The sequence below is a fragment of the Camelus ferus genome, chromosome 6 (genome assembly GCF_009834535.1).
Source record: "Camelus ferus isolate YT-003-E chromosome 6, BCGSAC_Cfer_1.0, whole genome shotgun sequence".
Taxonomy (NCBI): Eukaryota; Metazoa; Chordata; class Mammalia; order Artiodactyla; family Camelidae; genus Camelus; species Camelus ferus.
Genome location: NC_045701.1, coordinates 31,698,745 through 31,716,173, shown reverse-complemented (window position 1 = coordinate 31,716,173; position 17,429 = coordinate 31,698,745). Strand labels below are relative to the sequence as shown.

Below are 17,429 nucleotides of genomic sequence, written 5' to 3'. Positions count from 1 at the left end.
TCTTTCTGCCCCTGAAAGGGAGCCCCAGGCCTGGGAGAGGGCTGGGGAGAAGTGCCTGCCCCCTGAGCCTGAGGCTGATGGTGATGGGGGATTTCCCCAGCAGCCAGCACGAGGCCTGAGGAACTGGAGCATCTGCGGCTGGGTCACACGACAGGGTAACGCAATTTAGGAAGATTTTCCGAGTGGCCCCAGCTTGGCCACTTCCTCTTGCCTTTGCAGTCCCGGGCCTCTTAGGCCAGGTTGAGAGAGAGCAGCTAGCTGGGCTCTGTGGACCACTCTTCTGCCCCCAGGAAGGATGCCCTCCTCCCCAACTCTGGACTATGGATCCCTTTCGTCCACCAATAAATATATTCCTTTACGAAAAATACCAAAATCCCACCTCACTGAAAACCCTGCATGGCCCTCCTGCTTTCCATCCCCCTTGTAGCCACATCCCAGGCACACAAACTGCAGCCACACAAAGAATGTGAAATGGTTTATTCTTCGTGGAAAGGTTGAACAAGGTCAAAAATGTCCTTAGAGGGCACTGACCCAGCCCCGCCCTGCAGGTTCCTGGGGTCGGATGCCTCTGCCCCCCACCCCCACCCCTCCCCATGCCCCTTGTTAACAAAAAGGAACGATTTGAAGGGAATTCATATATAATAATTATAATAAAAATATACATTAAACAAAACAAAAAAAAAACCCCAAACAAGACAACTTTAGCCGAACTGCCAGCACCGTTCACCCCATTTCTCCCACCCCCTGCCCCCCCACCCCTGACATCCCTCTCCTCTCACTGCCCCCCCCCCCCCAGGGTGTCTCACTCTCCCAAGTCTCCAGTACCATGACCACCTTCAGTGGCCGAAGGAGACTACAAATGTGTGGGCTGGGGGAGGGGGGAGGGTGGGGGGCAGGACACCTGTAGGCTGGGCTGAGGGGCAGGGGGCATCAGGGAGTGAGGGGCTAACCTGACAAGAGATGCCCAGGCACCTGCCCCTTCTCAGAGGCTGGCTGAGGCAGGCTGATCCTCAGCTCCCTAACTAGGTGGCCGCTCCCACTTAGGTCCCAAGTCTCCAGTCCCCAGATGTGTGTGCCCTCTCTGCTCCTTTCTTGGGCTCCCTGTCTTCCCCTCTCTGCTGTCTGATCGAAGCAAGGGCACCAAGGAGGAGCAGGTGTGCCTTTCTCAGGCCCTTCCTGAGAGCTCCAATAAAATGTGCCCTCCCCTGGGAACCACAGCCCACCCTGTGGTGTCCCTGGTGGCTTAGCCTGCCAGGCTCCCAGCTGTCCACTCCTGCTTCCCCTCCCTGGTTTGCCTTTTGGTCCTGTCCTGTCCCTTCTGACTGCTCTGCCCATGGGTCCCTACCCCAGCTGCCTGCATTTGAGCAAGTTTCTTTCTCTGGGGCCTCCAGGCTCACCCCCAGGGCTCCGGGCCAAGTCTCTCTCCTTGGCCCCACCCCACCTCGTAGCTGCACCCCCTGGTCTCAGCTCTAGAAACCCTGACCTCCCCATTCGAGGCTAACGTTTGGGAGGGCGGGGCTGTCAAGGGTTTCTGCAGCCCCAGGTTAGTCCTTAATGGCTCAGGCTCCTTCTGTGGATGTTCTCAGGGGCAGGTGGGGCAGAGGCAGACCTGTGGGGAGAGGACTCACCCTCTCTGAGCTTTCCTCCCAAGGTCTTAGGGCGGCTGTGCAGCTCCCACCCCCTCACTCTCTCAGGGTCTCCCCGCCACAACAAGATTAGGTTTCTTTTAGCAGGAAAGAGTTGTGGGAGGCTGCCAATTGGGTACACCTGGGGGCTTGCGGGGCTGGAGAGCCCAGAGCCTCCTGAGGTCAGAGTTCAGAGGTTAAAGGTATGTCAGGGAATGGAAAAGGAGCAGATGACCCCATTTGACCTTTACCAGCGAGGTCTGAGGTTCCTGCCTTCAAGTGCAGAGCCAAGACATTCAGATGGGGCTGAACGTACATCAAGCCACGGGGCCCCTGAGGGGCAGGGGTTGGAAGGGCGGCCCCTGCTCAGCCCCCAGGGGACCCGTCTAGGGAAGAAGCAATGCCAGCGTGGAGGGTGGGAGAGGCCAGTCACGGGACAGAGAAGAAGGGAGGTGGGGGGTGGGGGTGGGGGGAGGGGCTCGGGACGGGTGGGAACAGCCCACCCACCACCACCTGCTGCCACTGGCTTTCAGAGGCAAAGTCCTCGTGGTAGGAGTGGGCGGGCGGCAGTGGGGGTCAGACCTTGTCCAGCAGGGAGCGCTGGCAATACAGCAGCCGCTTGGGGGTCCCGTGGCGTCTGAAGAATAAGACAGCGAGGCCCACCACCAGCACCAAGAGCAGCAGCAGCACAGGCAGCACCACAGCGGCTGCGCTCACTGCCCCGCTGCCCTCCTCGTCCACCTCGATGATGATGACCTCGGTCTCCTCCTCAGTCCCCTCATCCGGCCGGCCCCCGGACGGGCAGCCCATCCAGTCCCGCAGGGCTGACTTGGGGTAGCCCGGCTCGACCTTCAGCTTCTGGTTGTTAAATTTCCAGTATTTGTTCCCCTTGTAGAAGTAAGTGAAGACTGCAGGGTCGGCAAGAAGGTGGCACGGAAGGCAAGAGGCGGGGGCAGCGTCCGGGAGACAAGAGTGGAGAAGGACAGAAGAAAACCTGTCAGTGTGCGAGCCAGCTGAGTTAATCCCCTCGCCCTTCTGAACATCAGTTTGCTCAGCTGTAAAAGCAGGTAATTCTAGCACCAGGTGGAGGGAGTCTGCCCGATACTCTCCATCCTTCCTGCTCTTAAGTCCCTGTTCCCAACCTCCCCTCACGGACACCTCCCGTGCTCCTCTCACCTTCATCGCTGCCCATGAATGACCCTCTGGGAGACTCAGGGATTCCTTCCCAGACCTTGATGTTTTTGGGGTACTCGCTGTCCACGGCCCTGAGCTCCTCATTGAAACGGTAGTACCTGGGAGACAGGAGGAGAAGGGAAGTGGGTGGATGCCAAGCATGTCCTCAGAGGGGAGTGGGACCCAGGACTGAATTCACCAGTGAGCAAAGGGTGGCAGTGGACAGGGAGGGGGACTGAGGTTTTGAGTAATAAGGGCCTGAAGCTGAAAGCAGCGGAAGGTGGGGGTGGAGGGGTGGAAGGGAGGGCCCAGGCTGCAAGGAGCCACCAGCAGCCCTTAATGACAGTGCCGGCAGCTGGGGCAGAGGCACAGTGCTGGGGGCAGGAGGCGTCAAATGACCAGGTCTGAAATGGTGACCCGGTCATATCCCACTCACTCAGCACCTAGTGGAGGCTGCCCATTGCTAGGCAACAGCAGAAGCTCAGCCAGCTCCCTTCTTCAGGGAAACATCCCAGGGGGAAAGTGGGTCTTCCTCCAGAATTAAGGGAATCTGGTGGTGGTGTCTGAGGAGGGAGGACTGGGGTCAAGGGGCTGAGGTCTTACTTGTTTCCTCGGAAGAAATAGGTCTTTCCATTGGGCATCCAGAAGAGAGCAGCATCAATTTTGTCAGTAGGCAGTCCTCGGCCCAGCTCCTTAATGTGCTTGGGGTAGCCAGGCTCCAGGGAAGCTTCGTCGAACACCCAGTGCTTGTCTCCTGGGGTTGGAGGGGGAAGGGCAGGGTTGGGGTTCCACCTGGGCTCTAGGGTCCTTGGAGGAGTCAAGTGGAATCTGCTCCTCCAGGGAGACCCTCCCCTCACCCAAAGACTAAGGCAGAATGTCTGGTTACCTTTGAAGAAGACAAACTTGCCATCCTTCCTCTCATAGGCAGTGTTGATGGATGCGGGCAGGCCCCGCCAGAACTGGCCAATGGGCATGGGGTATCCATCCATCACCTGGTTTTTCCTCACCCGCCAGAACCAGCGCTCCTGGGAGGCAGTTCATTATGTCTTGTAGCTTAGTCCTCCAGCTCAGTCCCCAAAACTCCCCCTGCCTCAGTTTTAGTATTTAGTCCTCCTGCTGCTGTTTCCACCCAGCCTCCCAGCCAGAGAGCCCTTCTGTCCCCTAGACCAGCCCACTTCTTCCTCTCACCTTGAAGACAAACATTTCCCCTCGGAGCATGGCCACGGTGTCAAAGTTCCCGTCACAGATGTTGGGCCCATAGGTGGGGTTTTTGGGCTTATCAGGGACAGAGGGCCTGGAGGTGGTCCTGGGTTGAGGGGGCATCTTGGTGGGGAACCCTGACTCACTCCCTGGGGCAGAGAACATGAAGGGCACTTCAGACTTGGTGGCAGAGTTGGAGGAAGGAATAGACATAGGGGCAGATGACACCTTTCTAAAGGTGTGGAAGGACCTTTGGGGGAGGGGAGGCTGAAGCAATCAACTGGGGAAGGACAGAAAAGATGGGATCAAAGGTGGGAGTGGATGGGGCAGGGGCAGGTGGGGAGGGGGTGTGGGGGAAGTGGGGGTTACTGCAGGGCATGAGGGAGGGGAGAATGCACAGGCCTGAGAGACCAGGAAGGGATAAGGAGCAGAAAGGAGCAGATGTGGGTGCAGAATACTTGCCATAAAGTTGCTGGATGCCCCGGCGGTCATCATCAGGCAGCACAAAGTTCTCCGTGTCCATCCACTGGTAAAAGGGCGCCATGATGGCCGAAGGGTCATTGGAATGCTCAAGACCCAGAGCATGGCCCAGCTCGTGCACAGCCACCAGGAAGATGTCATTCCCTGGAGGGATGGGGATGGGTATGATGGCAGCCTGGGTCCTGTCCCTCAGACCCCTGCTTCCCCACCAAAAGCTTCAGGTTCACACTGAAGTCTGCCTGCCATCTTTTCCACCTAAAGCGACCAAATCCTAAGGTCCAGACTCATATTTGGCAGCCGGGGCACAACGCCAGTCATCAGCTCTCCTGGGTGGAGGTGAGAGAGTGTTCTGGGGCTGGAGCCCAGTCCCAGCAAGAGTTAGGGTAAAGGAAGCTAAGGCCCTGCGTGGGCCCCAGTTTCTCCCAGGAGCCGGCCATAGCATTTGCCTGGAAAAGTGGATGATGCGGAAGCTTTGAAGTCTTTGGCTAAGAAGTCAGTTATTGGGTGAGAGAAGGGACCAGATGTAAATAGCTCAGGACAGGATTCCTGCTTTCATTGGAAGTCAGACCAGGAGATTTTTGTGGTTCCCCCAAAGCCTTGAGACTTGGGCAGGAGGCTGGAGAACCCCGTACAAATGACTATGGACTGTCTCAGGGATAAGAATCCCAGGGCTACCTCACTCACCATTCAGATCCTCATTTCGGACGGTCCAGGGCTCGGCAGAGTCAAAGTGGGTGTCCCCGCCAATGTTGGGGCCTGGGAAGTAGGCGTGGGCCAGGAAGCCACCCTCACCATCGAAGGGTGTGCTGTCACCATGGAAACCCTCAGCAAAGAAGATCATGATGTCAGCCTGCTTCTCGTGGCCCTCACGGATGTAGGCATAGGGAACCTCTCGGAAGCGCAGCGGCGTGGCACTCTCCCACACGCGGAATGCCTTGCGGATGGCCTCGAATGTGGCGTACTCGCCCACCTTGGGGGTGTAGTTCTGGATGCTGAGGTCCAGCCACGTGGGGAGAGGATAGGAGTGTGTTAGGATAACAAGAGGCACAACTCTCCTTCCCTGGACTCTCCCAGGTTTGACCGAACCACCCAGCCACATTTGTCTGACCCAGCTCTTCCTGCCGCCTCACAATGCCTCTGCCCCAAGAACTGAGGGCCCAGGGGACCTTCAGGCTTTGGCCTTCTAGCCCTGGGGTACACCCTCCACAGGCTGCATCTCTCTAGGATTACAGCCATTTTCCTCCCTACTCCCAAGGAGGCTTCCCAGGAACAAGGTGAGTAGGGCAGGGGGCCTCTGAGTCTCTAAGCACAACTGAGAGGGAAGGGGAACCCGATGTGAGAAAGGCCACTTGCCTGTTGGACTCACCAGAAAGTGATCTCATTATGCTGCCATTTGAGGCCCTGGATGGCATAGCGCTTCCTTCGCACATTGGCCTTGATCTCAGCCCCAAACTTGTCTGGAACACCGCAGCGGGGGCGCCTCATGGCCCTGGGGTGGGTTGGGGTATGAGGATTGTGGTCAGGAGAGTGTGTGAAAGAGAAAGGGCTTCAGAAGAGAGGGGGACTGCCGGGCCCCAGGGTCACTGTGGGGAAGAGCCAAGGTCAGGAGGTCCGGGTGAACAGGAGAGGGTGAGGAGCAGCTGGTGGGAACGCGGAAGGGGGCGGAATTCAGGCGGCAACCTCTCTGGTGCATGGTGTCGTGTCGGTGGATGCTGGCAGAATTCCTGCCGGGGTCTAGCACTTACTTCATGGTGTCTGCATCAGCCTTGCCTGTCACTCGCAGACCGTAGAACCTCTGCATGGCAGCGATGGCCGCTGAGAGTGACTGGGGCGAGCGCTGTGTGTGGGTACGCAGGTCCCCGGGGGGCAGGTAGCCATACTGCTGCAGCCAGGCCTGTAGGGAAAGGGATGTGGCTTGGAGCAGCCCCACCTGGCCCCAGAGGACCCTCTGCCTCCTCATGGCACCTGGAGCACACTCTTGGCTTGGTGTGGAAAGGGCAATGAGCTTCCAGCCTGGCTCAGGCAGTAGGGCTGGAGGAACTCCCAGGCTGGACCCAAACTCTGGCCCAGGCCCTAGCATGGCTTATCCTCTTAGAGGGGCGGGGAGCCACAGCTTTGAGCCTTGGCTGTAAGTCCTCTGCTGGGAGCCCTGGTAGTTTGAGTTCTAGGATGTCTTCTCTGAGCTGAGGTTCCTTCCAGCACTTTCGTTCTCTGTGTCAGTGTTCTTGTAAATACAGCATGTCCCACCAGAGGCTGGGTTGAGCCCATGGTGGCTGGAGAGGGGAGAGGCTGAGGGGACTCCATTCTGGGGCTTGGCATGAGGCCCTCCTGGGACAGGCATGCTGTGCCTCCAGGATCTTCACAGCCGAGATCTTTTCAGAAGGGATGGCAGAAAAGGAGCGAGGGCTCAGGCTGGCTGCTGACAGGGGAAGCTGGGGCCTTTGGAGGTGGTGGGAATGTGATCTAGCCGCAGAGCCAGGATCCTGCCACTGTCCCCATCCAAACAGCATCTGACCTAGGGCTTGGGACCTAAAGACTCACTTAAGGTTCTCAGTAGAGGGAATGGGAGATTGGGGTGGTGGTCAGGGTTAGTATTTTATTGAGTATTTTGGCAACTGTAGGTTATTTCAGGTATGTTGTGAATTGTTCATAACATAAAGGCTGGCATACTGCCTGTAGGTAAAGCTAGGTTTCTGGCGTTTGATTGAAAGGTATACACACACTGCAAAGCCCTGTTGAGGAAAAAGTCAGCCTTTATTGTAAGAACAATGGTGTCTTTTCCTAAAGCCTGAAAAGTAAAACGAGACAAGTTATAAATGGAATATGAGCATCCTGGGATCCTCCTATGGGGAAATACTACCCAGACAGCTCTGCTCCCTGCTCCAGCTTTACCTTCTGAAGGAGTCCAGAGGGGACTGCAGGGTGCCTGGGAGGGGAGCTTGGAACACAGAGGGGTGCTGCATCCCCTAGGTCATTAGGTTGGCTCTCCATGTCACCCTTCACCGCCAGGCCCAGGCCCCGGCTCTGGTTGTGGAGCCGTGCTCTTGCATTGGGGCTGGGGGTGATTCAGGAGCAGCTGACTGGGGACCTGAGCCCGCAGGGGCAAGAATTGCAACATGGTTCTGGGAAGTGATCCCCCAAGGCTGATGACGGGTGTTAGGGCCCAAGATGTAAACAACACAGCCTCTCCTCAGCCAACAGGCCTGGCCAGAACAACCCTAGCACCACCCGGCTCAGAGAGCCCCTCCTTGGGGGGTTGGGGAGCGGGGAGGGGAAGTTTAACCTCTGGTATACCAGAGTGCAGCAAAGCAGGCTGCTCCTGTCCTGGGCTGCTCTCCCAGGAGCTCTAAACTTGCTCTGACCCGCACTGGCTGATGCCACAGCTTGTGCCTGCAGGAGGCCTGCTGTGGCCTGTGCCCAACTACGCAGGCAACTCCCTTTGCCCCTGCCTCACCTGTAGGGTAGTCACACCCCAGGCTTATGACCTCTGCTGGGGGAGCAGCTGCTTCAGCTCTGGGAAAGGATGGGAGTGGCCTGCTGCTGGAGCTGGAAGTCAGGGGGAGTGAGGTCAGGCCCTCAGCTCTCAGGGGGTAAAGCTGAAGGGAATTCTCCTAGGGCAGGATGACAGGAGGGACAGTGGCGGAGAGGTAGGGAGAATCCATATCCGGGAGCTCTGGGATAAATCCCTCTTCTGGATGAGTCTTTCAAGAAGGTAGGCAGATCTAAATACTCACACCCACAACCTCCACTTCATATCCAATAGAGAAAGGTGGAGACTTAGTCAAGTAAAGGAGTCAAGAGAGCCACAAGTCCTGGAAAGGAAGTGCTCCCATTCCTCTCCTCCTCCCAGGCCTAGGCTCTGAGCAAAGCAAGAACCACAGAGGAGACGATGAGGTTGGAACCACGGAAGAGAGGACTCTTGTGTCTGCGGCTGAGTGGGGGAAGGGCTGAGTGCCAGACAGGCCAAGGGGAGGAGAGGGCTGCCCGGGAGCTGGTGCAGGACTCTGGAGGCCTGGTGGGAGGGAGCTGGCTCCCTGAGGCCTGGGCCACCCCAGCTCTCCCTCTAGACTGGCCTGGAGAGGGAGCAACTATGTTGGGTCAGAGAACTCAGTCGGCCGGCTTTGTTGAGAAAACTGAGTGGTGCAAGATACTCCCCTAGGGGAAAGTCAAGGACAAGGAACCGCTCCCACTCCGAGGCCCACTCCTCCAGCCTGGGAGTCCTGGAGGGGATTGGGGGGAATCTCTGGCTTTTCCACAGGCCCTGGATCTGCCTGTTGGCCTGCTGGCTGTTGGCCTGCTCCTCCCTCCCTCCCTCTGCCTCCCACCCCTCCATGGCCCAGAAGCAAATGGTGGTTCTGGCACTGGGACTACCCATGACCCACTTAAAACAGAGCCAGGGCTGCTGCCCCTCCCCTAGGGGACCTAGTAGGGCAGGGAGGGAAGGAAGGCAGGGCAGGCAAAGTTGGCAGCAGGAAGCCCCCCAGAAGCCCAGGCTCCTTTTGTTAGGAGCTCTCCCCTCAGGCCTCTGATGAAGACTGCAGGCCTGGAAAGAGGATGCTGCCTCCTCCTCCTGGACGGTGTCAGGCTTAGCCCCTGGGCAGATTTTCACTCTCCCTGGTCACCCTCATTCCTTGGGCCACATGTTTCCTTTCAGCCTCAGATCCCTTCAGGACAGAGAGAGTGTGTTCCTTCTGGAGATGTTTCCTCCGGGGGTGGGACCAGGGCTGGGACCAGGAGCAAGGAAGCCAAGTCCAGATCCCCTCCCCCTGCTCCGGCCCTTCCCGGCCCCTCCCGACCGCACCCAGGCCCTGGCGGTGCTGAGTGGGTTGGAATGGCCCAAAATAAGAAGCTGATCAAATCCGTCTCCCACCTTCACCCCAAAATAAAAGAGAGACGAAAAACTTCCTCAGACAACTCCCACGCGGCTTCCGGGCCGGGTGGGCCACCGTCGGGGAATGGGTGGGGGGGCGCCCGAGTCAGTGGAGACATGTGCAGGCGCCCAGGGCCAGGCCCTCACCCCAGCTCCCCGGTACGACGCCCCCAGTATCCCTGCAATTAACATAAAAAAGCAATTAACAGAAAGAGCCCAAAGGCGCCGATGGGGGTGCGGAGGCCGGAGAGGAGGCGGCGGCCCAGCCGAGCCCCGTGCTCACAAGGAGAGCTTTGTGTGTCCGGAAACGCGGGCCAGGGCGCCAGCGCCGGGACCCTCGACGCCAGGGCTCCAGGCCGGGACACGGAGGGTCCTCTCGGGGAGGCAGGGATGCGCTGAGGGCCGAGCCCGCTCCGCTGCCCACCCCCGACCCCACCTGGCCTCGGGTGCGTCCGGGGAGGGCCGGGACCGCCCGGGAGGCGGCAGCGGCGGCTGCAGCGTGGGGGGCCACCGGGCCCTCCCGGCCGCCCGAGCGCTGGCGAGCGCCGGCGGGAGAGCGCTGGCGAGCTGGAAAGTTGAAGAAACAACAAACTCTCGTACATGACAAGAAACCAGGACAGCGCGGGGTCTGAGCGGAGTCCAAATATTTATCAGGCTCCCGACTGGTTCCAGAGCTGAGCTCAGAGCCCAGGGGAACTGGGGAGGGGTGGGGAGTGGGCCCCAGCTAGAAAATTCTTCCACGGAAAGGAATGGGAAAGAAAGTCGGCGGCGTGTTGGGGGTGGAGGGGTTAGTTGGAGGAGGCAAAAGTCGGATCGACTTGGAAGTTTGAAGATGAGGAGGGAAAGGAAAGGAAGGGGGATCCTGCAGGCCGAGGCATCCAAGACCCCGAGAGCCCTCCTCTCCGAATGGGGGCTGTCCCCTTGGAGACCCCCGGGCTCGCCTCCCCGGCGGGCGCGACTCCGGGCAGGGCCGGAGGAGCTCACTTACTTCGGGGCTGAAGCTGCTTTGGGCAGAGCTGAGGGAGGCGAGCGCGGAGGCGAGCGTGAGCAGGGGGAGCAGCAGACTGCGAGCACGTCGTGGGGCGGGAGACATGGTCCGCGACCGTCCGGGCCGCCGGGCCGTGCGGGCTCCGCGGCGGGGCCCAAGCCCTGGGGTCGCGCCGCCACTCCCTCGGGCGCCTTTGTCTTCGGGAGGCACTGAATTTGGATTCCTAGAGCGCTGTCAGCTTGGAGATGAAGGGGTTGTTCTTGAAAGCGCCTGTTTGCTCGTCCCCTCTTTTCCGTTTTTTGATCTTTCTTCTGCTTAGTCGGCGAACTGCATCGCGAGCCCTCTCGCTCTCTTTCTGGTCCCTCCCTTCTCCCACAGCCTCCCTCCGCCCCCGCCCCAATGCCCTCCTTTCCCGGTGCGGACGTGGTTGTTTCTGAATCCAATTACAGCCAAGAGCCGGGGGGAAAAAAAAAAAACCTAAGTTGCCTTTCTGTGGTGGAGGCTGCCATCTGCAGGGTTGAGGCCACAGCTGAGAGCGGGGGGCTGTGGGGGGACTCAGGGGACGGGATGTGGGAGACTTTCTCCCACTAAGCATATTTTGAGTGGCTTGATTCCTCTGGGATTCAGCGTTTGTCTCACCTCCGTGGGAAGTACTGTGAGGTTCAGTGGCTGGTGCAAATAAGGAGCTCAGAGTCTGGGATGGTGGTGGGGGCTCTTCCCTGTCAAGAAACCCGCTTTGAGGGGTCATCAGCTGGGACCTGCGGCTCAACCATATTGAAATTTTTGGCCCCTATTCTTGACAATCACCTCTGTCTCTCTCCTGCCAAAGAAATGTAACAGTAAAAAAACTCAACCCCCCACTGACAAATCCCACCACCACACTGGATCTGGGACTCCTGTTCTTGGAGAAATACAAATGTGCTCCCTTCATTGGGAGCACAATCTGCTGCTCCTTAAACTAGAACTCCCTGGGGAGGAACGGAGTGTGAAGCCATGGAATCTGGCAAAAGGCAAATCAAGTTTGGTGAAATTGCTAAAAAAACAGAGAATGGGAGTTAGGACTGTGGAGCTTAGTTCACCTCAACACCGGAAAAGGAGGCAATCTCTTAAAGAGTATAATCTCCTCCTTCAGGGACTGACTAGACTCTGAGAACAAAAGGTGGAGGTATGCAGGGAAGGGGGAGGGCAGGCTAGAGCTGGCATGGCAGTGGGAAAGGGAGACAGATAAGAGGCTGAGGGCTAGATCTGGAAAAGCAACACAACAGAAGCAGGAAAAGTGTGGGAGACAGAAAACTCGACCATCAGCGAAATCTAAGATCCAAGAATTGCACTGGTCAGCGAGAGAGGAAGGCGGTAGTGGGGGGAAGAAGGGAGGGAAAGAAACAAGGGAAGGAATAAAGGAGGCTGGACAGAAATTAGGTGAGGTAGAAAGTTACAGAAATCCTAGAGATCTAGGAACTATCACATATCTGTGGCAGAAGAATGCAAGAAAAGTCTGTTGCTCTGTATTGTAATGGGAACAAAGGTCCTTTCCCCCCCTAGAATCCACGGGAGGAGCCATGATCAATAAAATGGAAGATTTCCCCAGGGCCTGTGCAGCTATCGGGTTTGTGGGAGGTATATGGTGGCTATTAGATACCTCTTCCACAGTGACTGTTTGGGGGCTGAGCACCTCAGGGCTCCCCTACACAAATGGGGGTCGGGAAGTGCACGCCTCTCTCCAACCAACCTCTGGAATTCAGTCAGAACCACAGAAACTGCAGGATCCAACTCTGTAGCAGAACATGCAACACCCAAGTCTGGTTCTTCTCATGTTAGCCTTTCCAGTGGGGGTATCCTCCTGGGCCACATATGGGCAGTTTAGGAAAACTGGTATCAGTTGCTTGCCAAGAAGTGGATCTCAGCTGGAAAACCTTTTTCATCAAAACATTTATTAAATACATAGCTGCATGTGGCCTGAGCTGTGTATGGGCTGTTAAAGGCTTAGGTGCCTGGCTAAAACCAGGAAACCTGTTGCCCCCTTTTCATGTTCGCAGAGCAGCTCCTGCTCATAGCTGGGCCAGTCCTATGGCCTACAAAAGAGGGGATAAATATCCCAGAGCAAGATTTCGCTGAACTGGAATAGAGCCAGGGGTGAGAGCACTGAGCCAACCCTTCCAGGCAGTGATCTTACAGGCTGTTCTTCCTGGTGTCCATACTTTTTGCTCTGAAGACAGATGGGGCACATAAAGGCTTTCTTCTGGCTGGGATGATGCATCTAGGTGATAGAAAAGAAAGCCAGAGAGAAGCTGCGGAAGGGAGACAAGAGCTGCTTTTTACTGACTTGGTTGTGGCTTCTGCAGTAGAGCCCCTTTGGGTTTAAGAGCATTCTTCTGCTTCCTTTCTTCTTCCTGCAACTTCTCCTGCTGCCTGCGCTGCCATGCCTGTAATCCAGCATCCATTTCCTGTGACAGCAGTACAACTCGTCTCTGAAACAGACAGGAAAACAGTGTGGATAACATCTGGGGCTTGGGTGCTGCACCATATATCCTTTCATTCACAGATCAAAGCCAGAGGTTTCAGCTGGAAAATGACACTGTTGACTGGGGAAGGGGTGGGGCCAGGTCCGGGGCTAGGAAGCGGGAGGAAGGCAGCAAAATGTGTGTCTACTCCTGGTTCCTGCCCTAGGAGTGCCACGCTCTACCCCCCTTCTCACAGGACTGTTAAAACCTTTGCCTGGGAGTGAGGGGTATACATTAGTTTAGGTGCCAACATAGCTCAAGACAAATTACGATTTAATTTTCTCCCCCTAATTATACACAGGTTGCCCTGGCTGAGGCTCTAGCCACTCACTGCAAACTTTTCCCTTTGGGCTTTCCTTCGAAGCTGGCCTTTCATCGGAGGAGCGGGGCGGCCATCTGCAGATAGAAATGAGAGAAAAGGCAAGTGTTAGAGAGGGCCTGCAGTGTCCTAGGAAAGCGGCTGTGATAGGAAGGAGGGAAGAACCAATCTCCTCCCTTCCATTTCACACTTATTGTAGCTTAACTTAGAACACTTCCCTCATCTTTAAAGGTGAGGTATGCCAGAACCACCAAGAATAAGCCCCTAGGTATGTTCCTACTCTATTTTACTTGCCCCTCATTAGCTGGGAATTCCAGGTCCTTTGCAATGCTGAATCGCCTGTATTATCTTCAGAAACCCTCCACTCAAGCAATCTGATTACTGTTCTGCTCACCAGTAAGCCCTTGGTAAATTCCATCTCACTCCATAATGAAACACCTTCTTTTCCTTTCCTTCCAGCCTAATTCTCATCCTTAGGCCCACCTCAAGGCCTGTCCCAGAAATTCTTCTCTAACCTCTTAACTGTCAGTTCTCTTTTCTGAAAGAAGCACATATCCATCATTTACTATTCATCTATTTGCTTTGGGACATTTATTGTACTGTTGGTTGTTTTTAGCCATATTTAGCCACCTCAAATCCTTCTGGAAAGGGGCAGAGCACTGAATTATTATTTTATTTTTTAAAATGTCCATGCTTTGTTTTTCCAGCTAGACTTTAAGTTCTTTGGGATCAGGGACTGTATCCCTTGCTTTCACTGTCGTGCAGTGTAGACACATAACAAAAATTCAATAAATATCTGCTGACTCGCTGAAAAGATGCAGTATCTGACCTAAAGTAGTTTATAATGGAGACAAAAAGAACACTTACTTTCTACAGATGAAGAAAGAAAAAAAACCCCAAAAAACAAAACAAAACAAAAAACCCAAAAAGACAGACGGAAAACTGCCCAAAATTTTGAAAGCAAGACAAGTAAGATTACTTATCAGGAAAGGGAACCAATACTGTGTGTATCAGGTGCTTTACACCCGTCATTTCATTTTATCCTTACAAGAACCATACAAGATAGCTATTGTTCTTTTACAAATGTGGAAACTAAGAGATACAATTAAGGAACTTGTCCAAGACCACAAAGTTAGCAAGTAGGGAAGCCTAGATTAAGAATCAATTCCAGAGTCTTTCCACTATTTCCGTACTACTTCAAGGAGAATCAAGGCTTCCTACAGGAAGTAACAAGTAGAAAAAAATCTTCACCATCCTCTCAGCCACCAAGTATCTGATTAAGCAGGGTCATACTCATAGAATCTAATACTGGGGGAGGTACAGATCAATGGCAGAGTGCACGCCTAGCATGTATGAGGTCCTGGGTTCAATCCCCAGTATCTCCATTAAATAAACAAACAAACAAACAAACAAATAAATAAATAAATAACGTAACGCAAGCCCCACCCCCCGGCAAAGAAAGAATCCAACATTCAGGTCTCTGTGTTGTTGAGGGTGGCTTGGACTCTGCTCAATTCTAGTCTTGGCTTTGCCATTACCTAGCTGTGTGCTCCCAGGCAATTCACTTCTGTAGGCCTCAATTTTCCCATCTGTGAACCTGAGTCCCATTGTTGTGAGGCGTGGCTTCAACTTTTCTAACATCCTTCCTTTCTAGGGAGAACATTTTCTGTTTTTCTTCCCCCTTTTTTCTTTTTTTTAAAGCAGAGGAAGAAACTTTTCTGAAGGGAGGCCGCCATCCTCAGTACTCACTCTTCTATGCCTCTCTCTGAGACGCTCATTTAGGCAGCCTTTCGAAGAGCTCTCCCTGCGCTTAGTAACAAAATCTCAACGATGTACTTACTTACCATAAAGAAGGGTGGTTCTCCCTAACTTAAAAAAAACCCAATGTCTCTCTTCGAGAAACGTAAAGTCTTGTCCCTCCCAGGACACCCCAAATCAGGATTATCTTCTGCGTATCCCCACAAGCCAAGAAGATCCTGTCTAGCTTTACTTTCCATAGTTTAATTTACAAAATAAACAACAGGATTTCTATTCCCAACTCCAAATATACAGTTCAACACGTTGTCCACTCAGACACACCCCCACCATGACACCATCCCCCTACTCCGTCCAGGGGCGTTCCCTCTAGGTGAAAATCTCCGAAGTAAACTGTCAGATCAGCGCTCACCCGCGTAAGACCAGTCTGGGAGTTCCGTAAGGGTCCCGTAGCCGGAGGGGTTGGCAGCAAGGCCCTGCCTGGACGGAGAAAAAGTCTGGTGAGGATTCAGCCCAGCTTCTGACCACCCAAATCCCCCCAGACCGGCACTCACTGGAGTCGCCACTGGCCGCCAGCCCGAGCCGCGGCGCCGCAATGCAGCCTCCGAACACCTGCTGGGAAAACAGGGCAGAGTTGGGAAAGAGGCCGTGCCGCCAGCCCTGGGGTCCCGGGCGAGCCCCCTACGAGCTCCCTACGCCGACCCTACACCCACTTACCGGAGAGCAATATACCCAAAGCTTCCATGCTGAGGCGGAGGAGCCGGAAGTGGGCGTGGCCTTTGGGGCCACGCGCGACGCTGCGGGGGAAGCCGGAAGCTGCCATCTTGAGTGTAATTTTCAATCAGGGGCCCCGCCATCTTGGCTTGTCGTACGGAATAGACAAAACTGCTTCCCGGGTTTTTTTGGGCGAGGACGGTTGTTCTGCGTTTGCATCTTCATTGGTGATTACAACCTGGGTGGAAGTCGCGTCCTCCCAGACTAAACTGTTTTAAATGGTCTCCCCTTCCCTCTTCTGGATCGCCCCGCATTGGTCTCTAGTCCTTTTAAATTTATTTCTAACTTTTATCTCAGTTGAGTAACATCCACGTGACCTCATTGTGTCTTCTGGCATCACTGTAATTTTTTCTTTTTCTTTTTTTTTTTTTTACCAGCCTGAGTCAAATCAAGAGTGAATTAGAATATTTGGATTTCAGTTCTCACACTGATTAATCTAACAAAATTGAAGAGCTTATATGTGACAAGCACTGTATTCTGTGCAGGAGGTTCTGTGGAAACAAAGTAGACGTCAATTAGGATAGAGCTCCCAGTCTAAAGAGATACGACAATAATCAAATAATCACATACATTACTGTAATAATAATACAGCTGGGAAGGGAAGTTGGGGTTGTTTGGGAGCATATAATAGGAACTTGATCTGGAATAGGCCGTCAAAGAAGGCCTTCCTGAGGAAGAGATATTGGAGCTAAGATCACATTCCATTTTTATAAGAGCTATCACCATACGTTGTCTACTATAACCCTTGCAAAAACTTTGTGAGGTAGGTACTAGTCAGTGGCAAACCCAGATCCATGGCTGTTTCCCTCTTTTTTTTTTTAATCACTCACAGACATACTTTGTTTAATTGCACTTTGCAGGTACTGCATTTTTTACAAATGGAAGGTTTGTAGCAACCTTACACGGAGGAAGTTTATCAGTGCCAATTTTTTAAGCAGCATTTGCTCACTTGGTTTCTCTGTCACACTTTGATAATTCTCAAAATATTTCAAGCTTTGGCAATATTATTATATTTGTTATGGTGTTCTGTGATCAGTGATCTTTGATGTTACTACTGTAATTGTTTCAGCACTTTTTAGCAATAAAGTATTTTTAAATTAAGGTATGTACTTTTTCTTAGACATAGTGCTATTGCACACTTAATAGACTACAGTATGGTGTAAACATAACTTTTATAGGTACTGGGAAACTGAAAAATTGGTGAGGCTCACTTTATTGCAGTATTTACTTTATTGCAGTGGTCTGGAACCCAACCTGCAGTATCTCCGAGGTATGCCTGTACTTGCTTTGGGGAAGTAATTTATCCAAAATTTCTTTATTTTTCTTTAATTTTAAATTTTAATTTTTTTCCAGTTTTTTGGTAGGGAGGGGAGATAGTTTTATTTATTTGTTTATGAGCTGGTACTGGGGATTGAACCCAGGACCCCGTGCATGCTAAACATGCACTCTACCACTTGAGCTATACCCTCGCCCCTTATCCTTAATTTCTTCATTAAAAAAAAAGCTTAGTATATCACATTTATGAAAACATTTCAAGAATGATAAGGTAAGTGAAAGTGTTTTATAGACAGTGAAGGTCCTACAAAAGTAGCCATTACTGTGTGCTAGGCTAGACACTTAAACATATGCTGACTGGGGGAACCTGAGGGAGGGGTGTAATGGCCTATCTGGAAGTTTATCATTTCCTTCTGCAAGTTTTTCCACAGGAGGTGGCTCTGAGCTGTGCTTTGAAAGAGGGGAAGGG

The 17,429-nt window shown here is 53.8% G+C and overlaps 2 protein-coding genes across 3 annotated transcripts; both read right to left on the bottom strand.

The window, feature by feature from the left end:
• Positions 1-631: 631 nt before the first annotated feature.
• MMP14 (matrix metallopeptidase 14) lies at positions 632-10,709 on the bottom strand. Its single transcript, XM_032481666.1, has 10 exons — positions 10,337-10,709; positions 6,224-6,372; positions 5,845-5,967; positions 5,163-5,470; positions 4,461-4,622; positions 3,987-4,147; positions 3,685-3,823; positions 3,402-3,552; positions 2,802-2,917; positions 632-2,533 (listed from the first exon to the last, which is right to left on the bottom strand). The coding sequence occupies exons 1-10, from the start codon at positions 10,439-10,441 to the stop codon at positions 2,202-2,204; spliced, it is 1,746 nt and encodes a 581-aa protein (XP_032337557.1). The 5' UTR covers positions 10,442-10,709; the 3' UTR covers positions 632-2,201.
• Positions 10,710-12,246: 1,537 nt separating this feature from the next.
• Positions 12,247-15,749, bottom strand: MRPL52 (mitochondrial ribosomal protein L52). 2 transcript variants are annotated; one of them, XM_006175880.3, is made up of 5 exons: positions 15,629-15,749; positions 15,466-15,526; positions 15,324-15,391; positions 13,169-13,233; positions 12,247-12,804 (listed from the first exon to the last, which is right to left on the bottom strand). In XM_006175880.3, the coding sequence occupies exons 1-5, from the start codon at positions 15,732-15,734 to the stop codon at positions 12,652-12,654; spliced, it is 453 nt and encodes a 150-aa protein (XP_006175942.2). In that variant the 5' UTR covers positions 15,735-15,749; the 3' UTR covers positions 12,247-12,651. The 2 variants fall into 2 exon arrangements, with proteins under 2 accessions (XP_006175942.2, XP_014407150.2); XM_014551664.2 differs by having other exon boundaries at positions 15,466-15,523.
• Between the last annotated feature and the right edge of the window lie 1,680 nt (positions 15,750-17,429).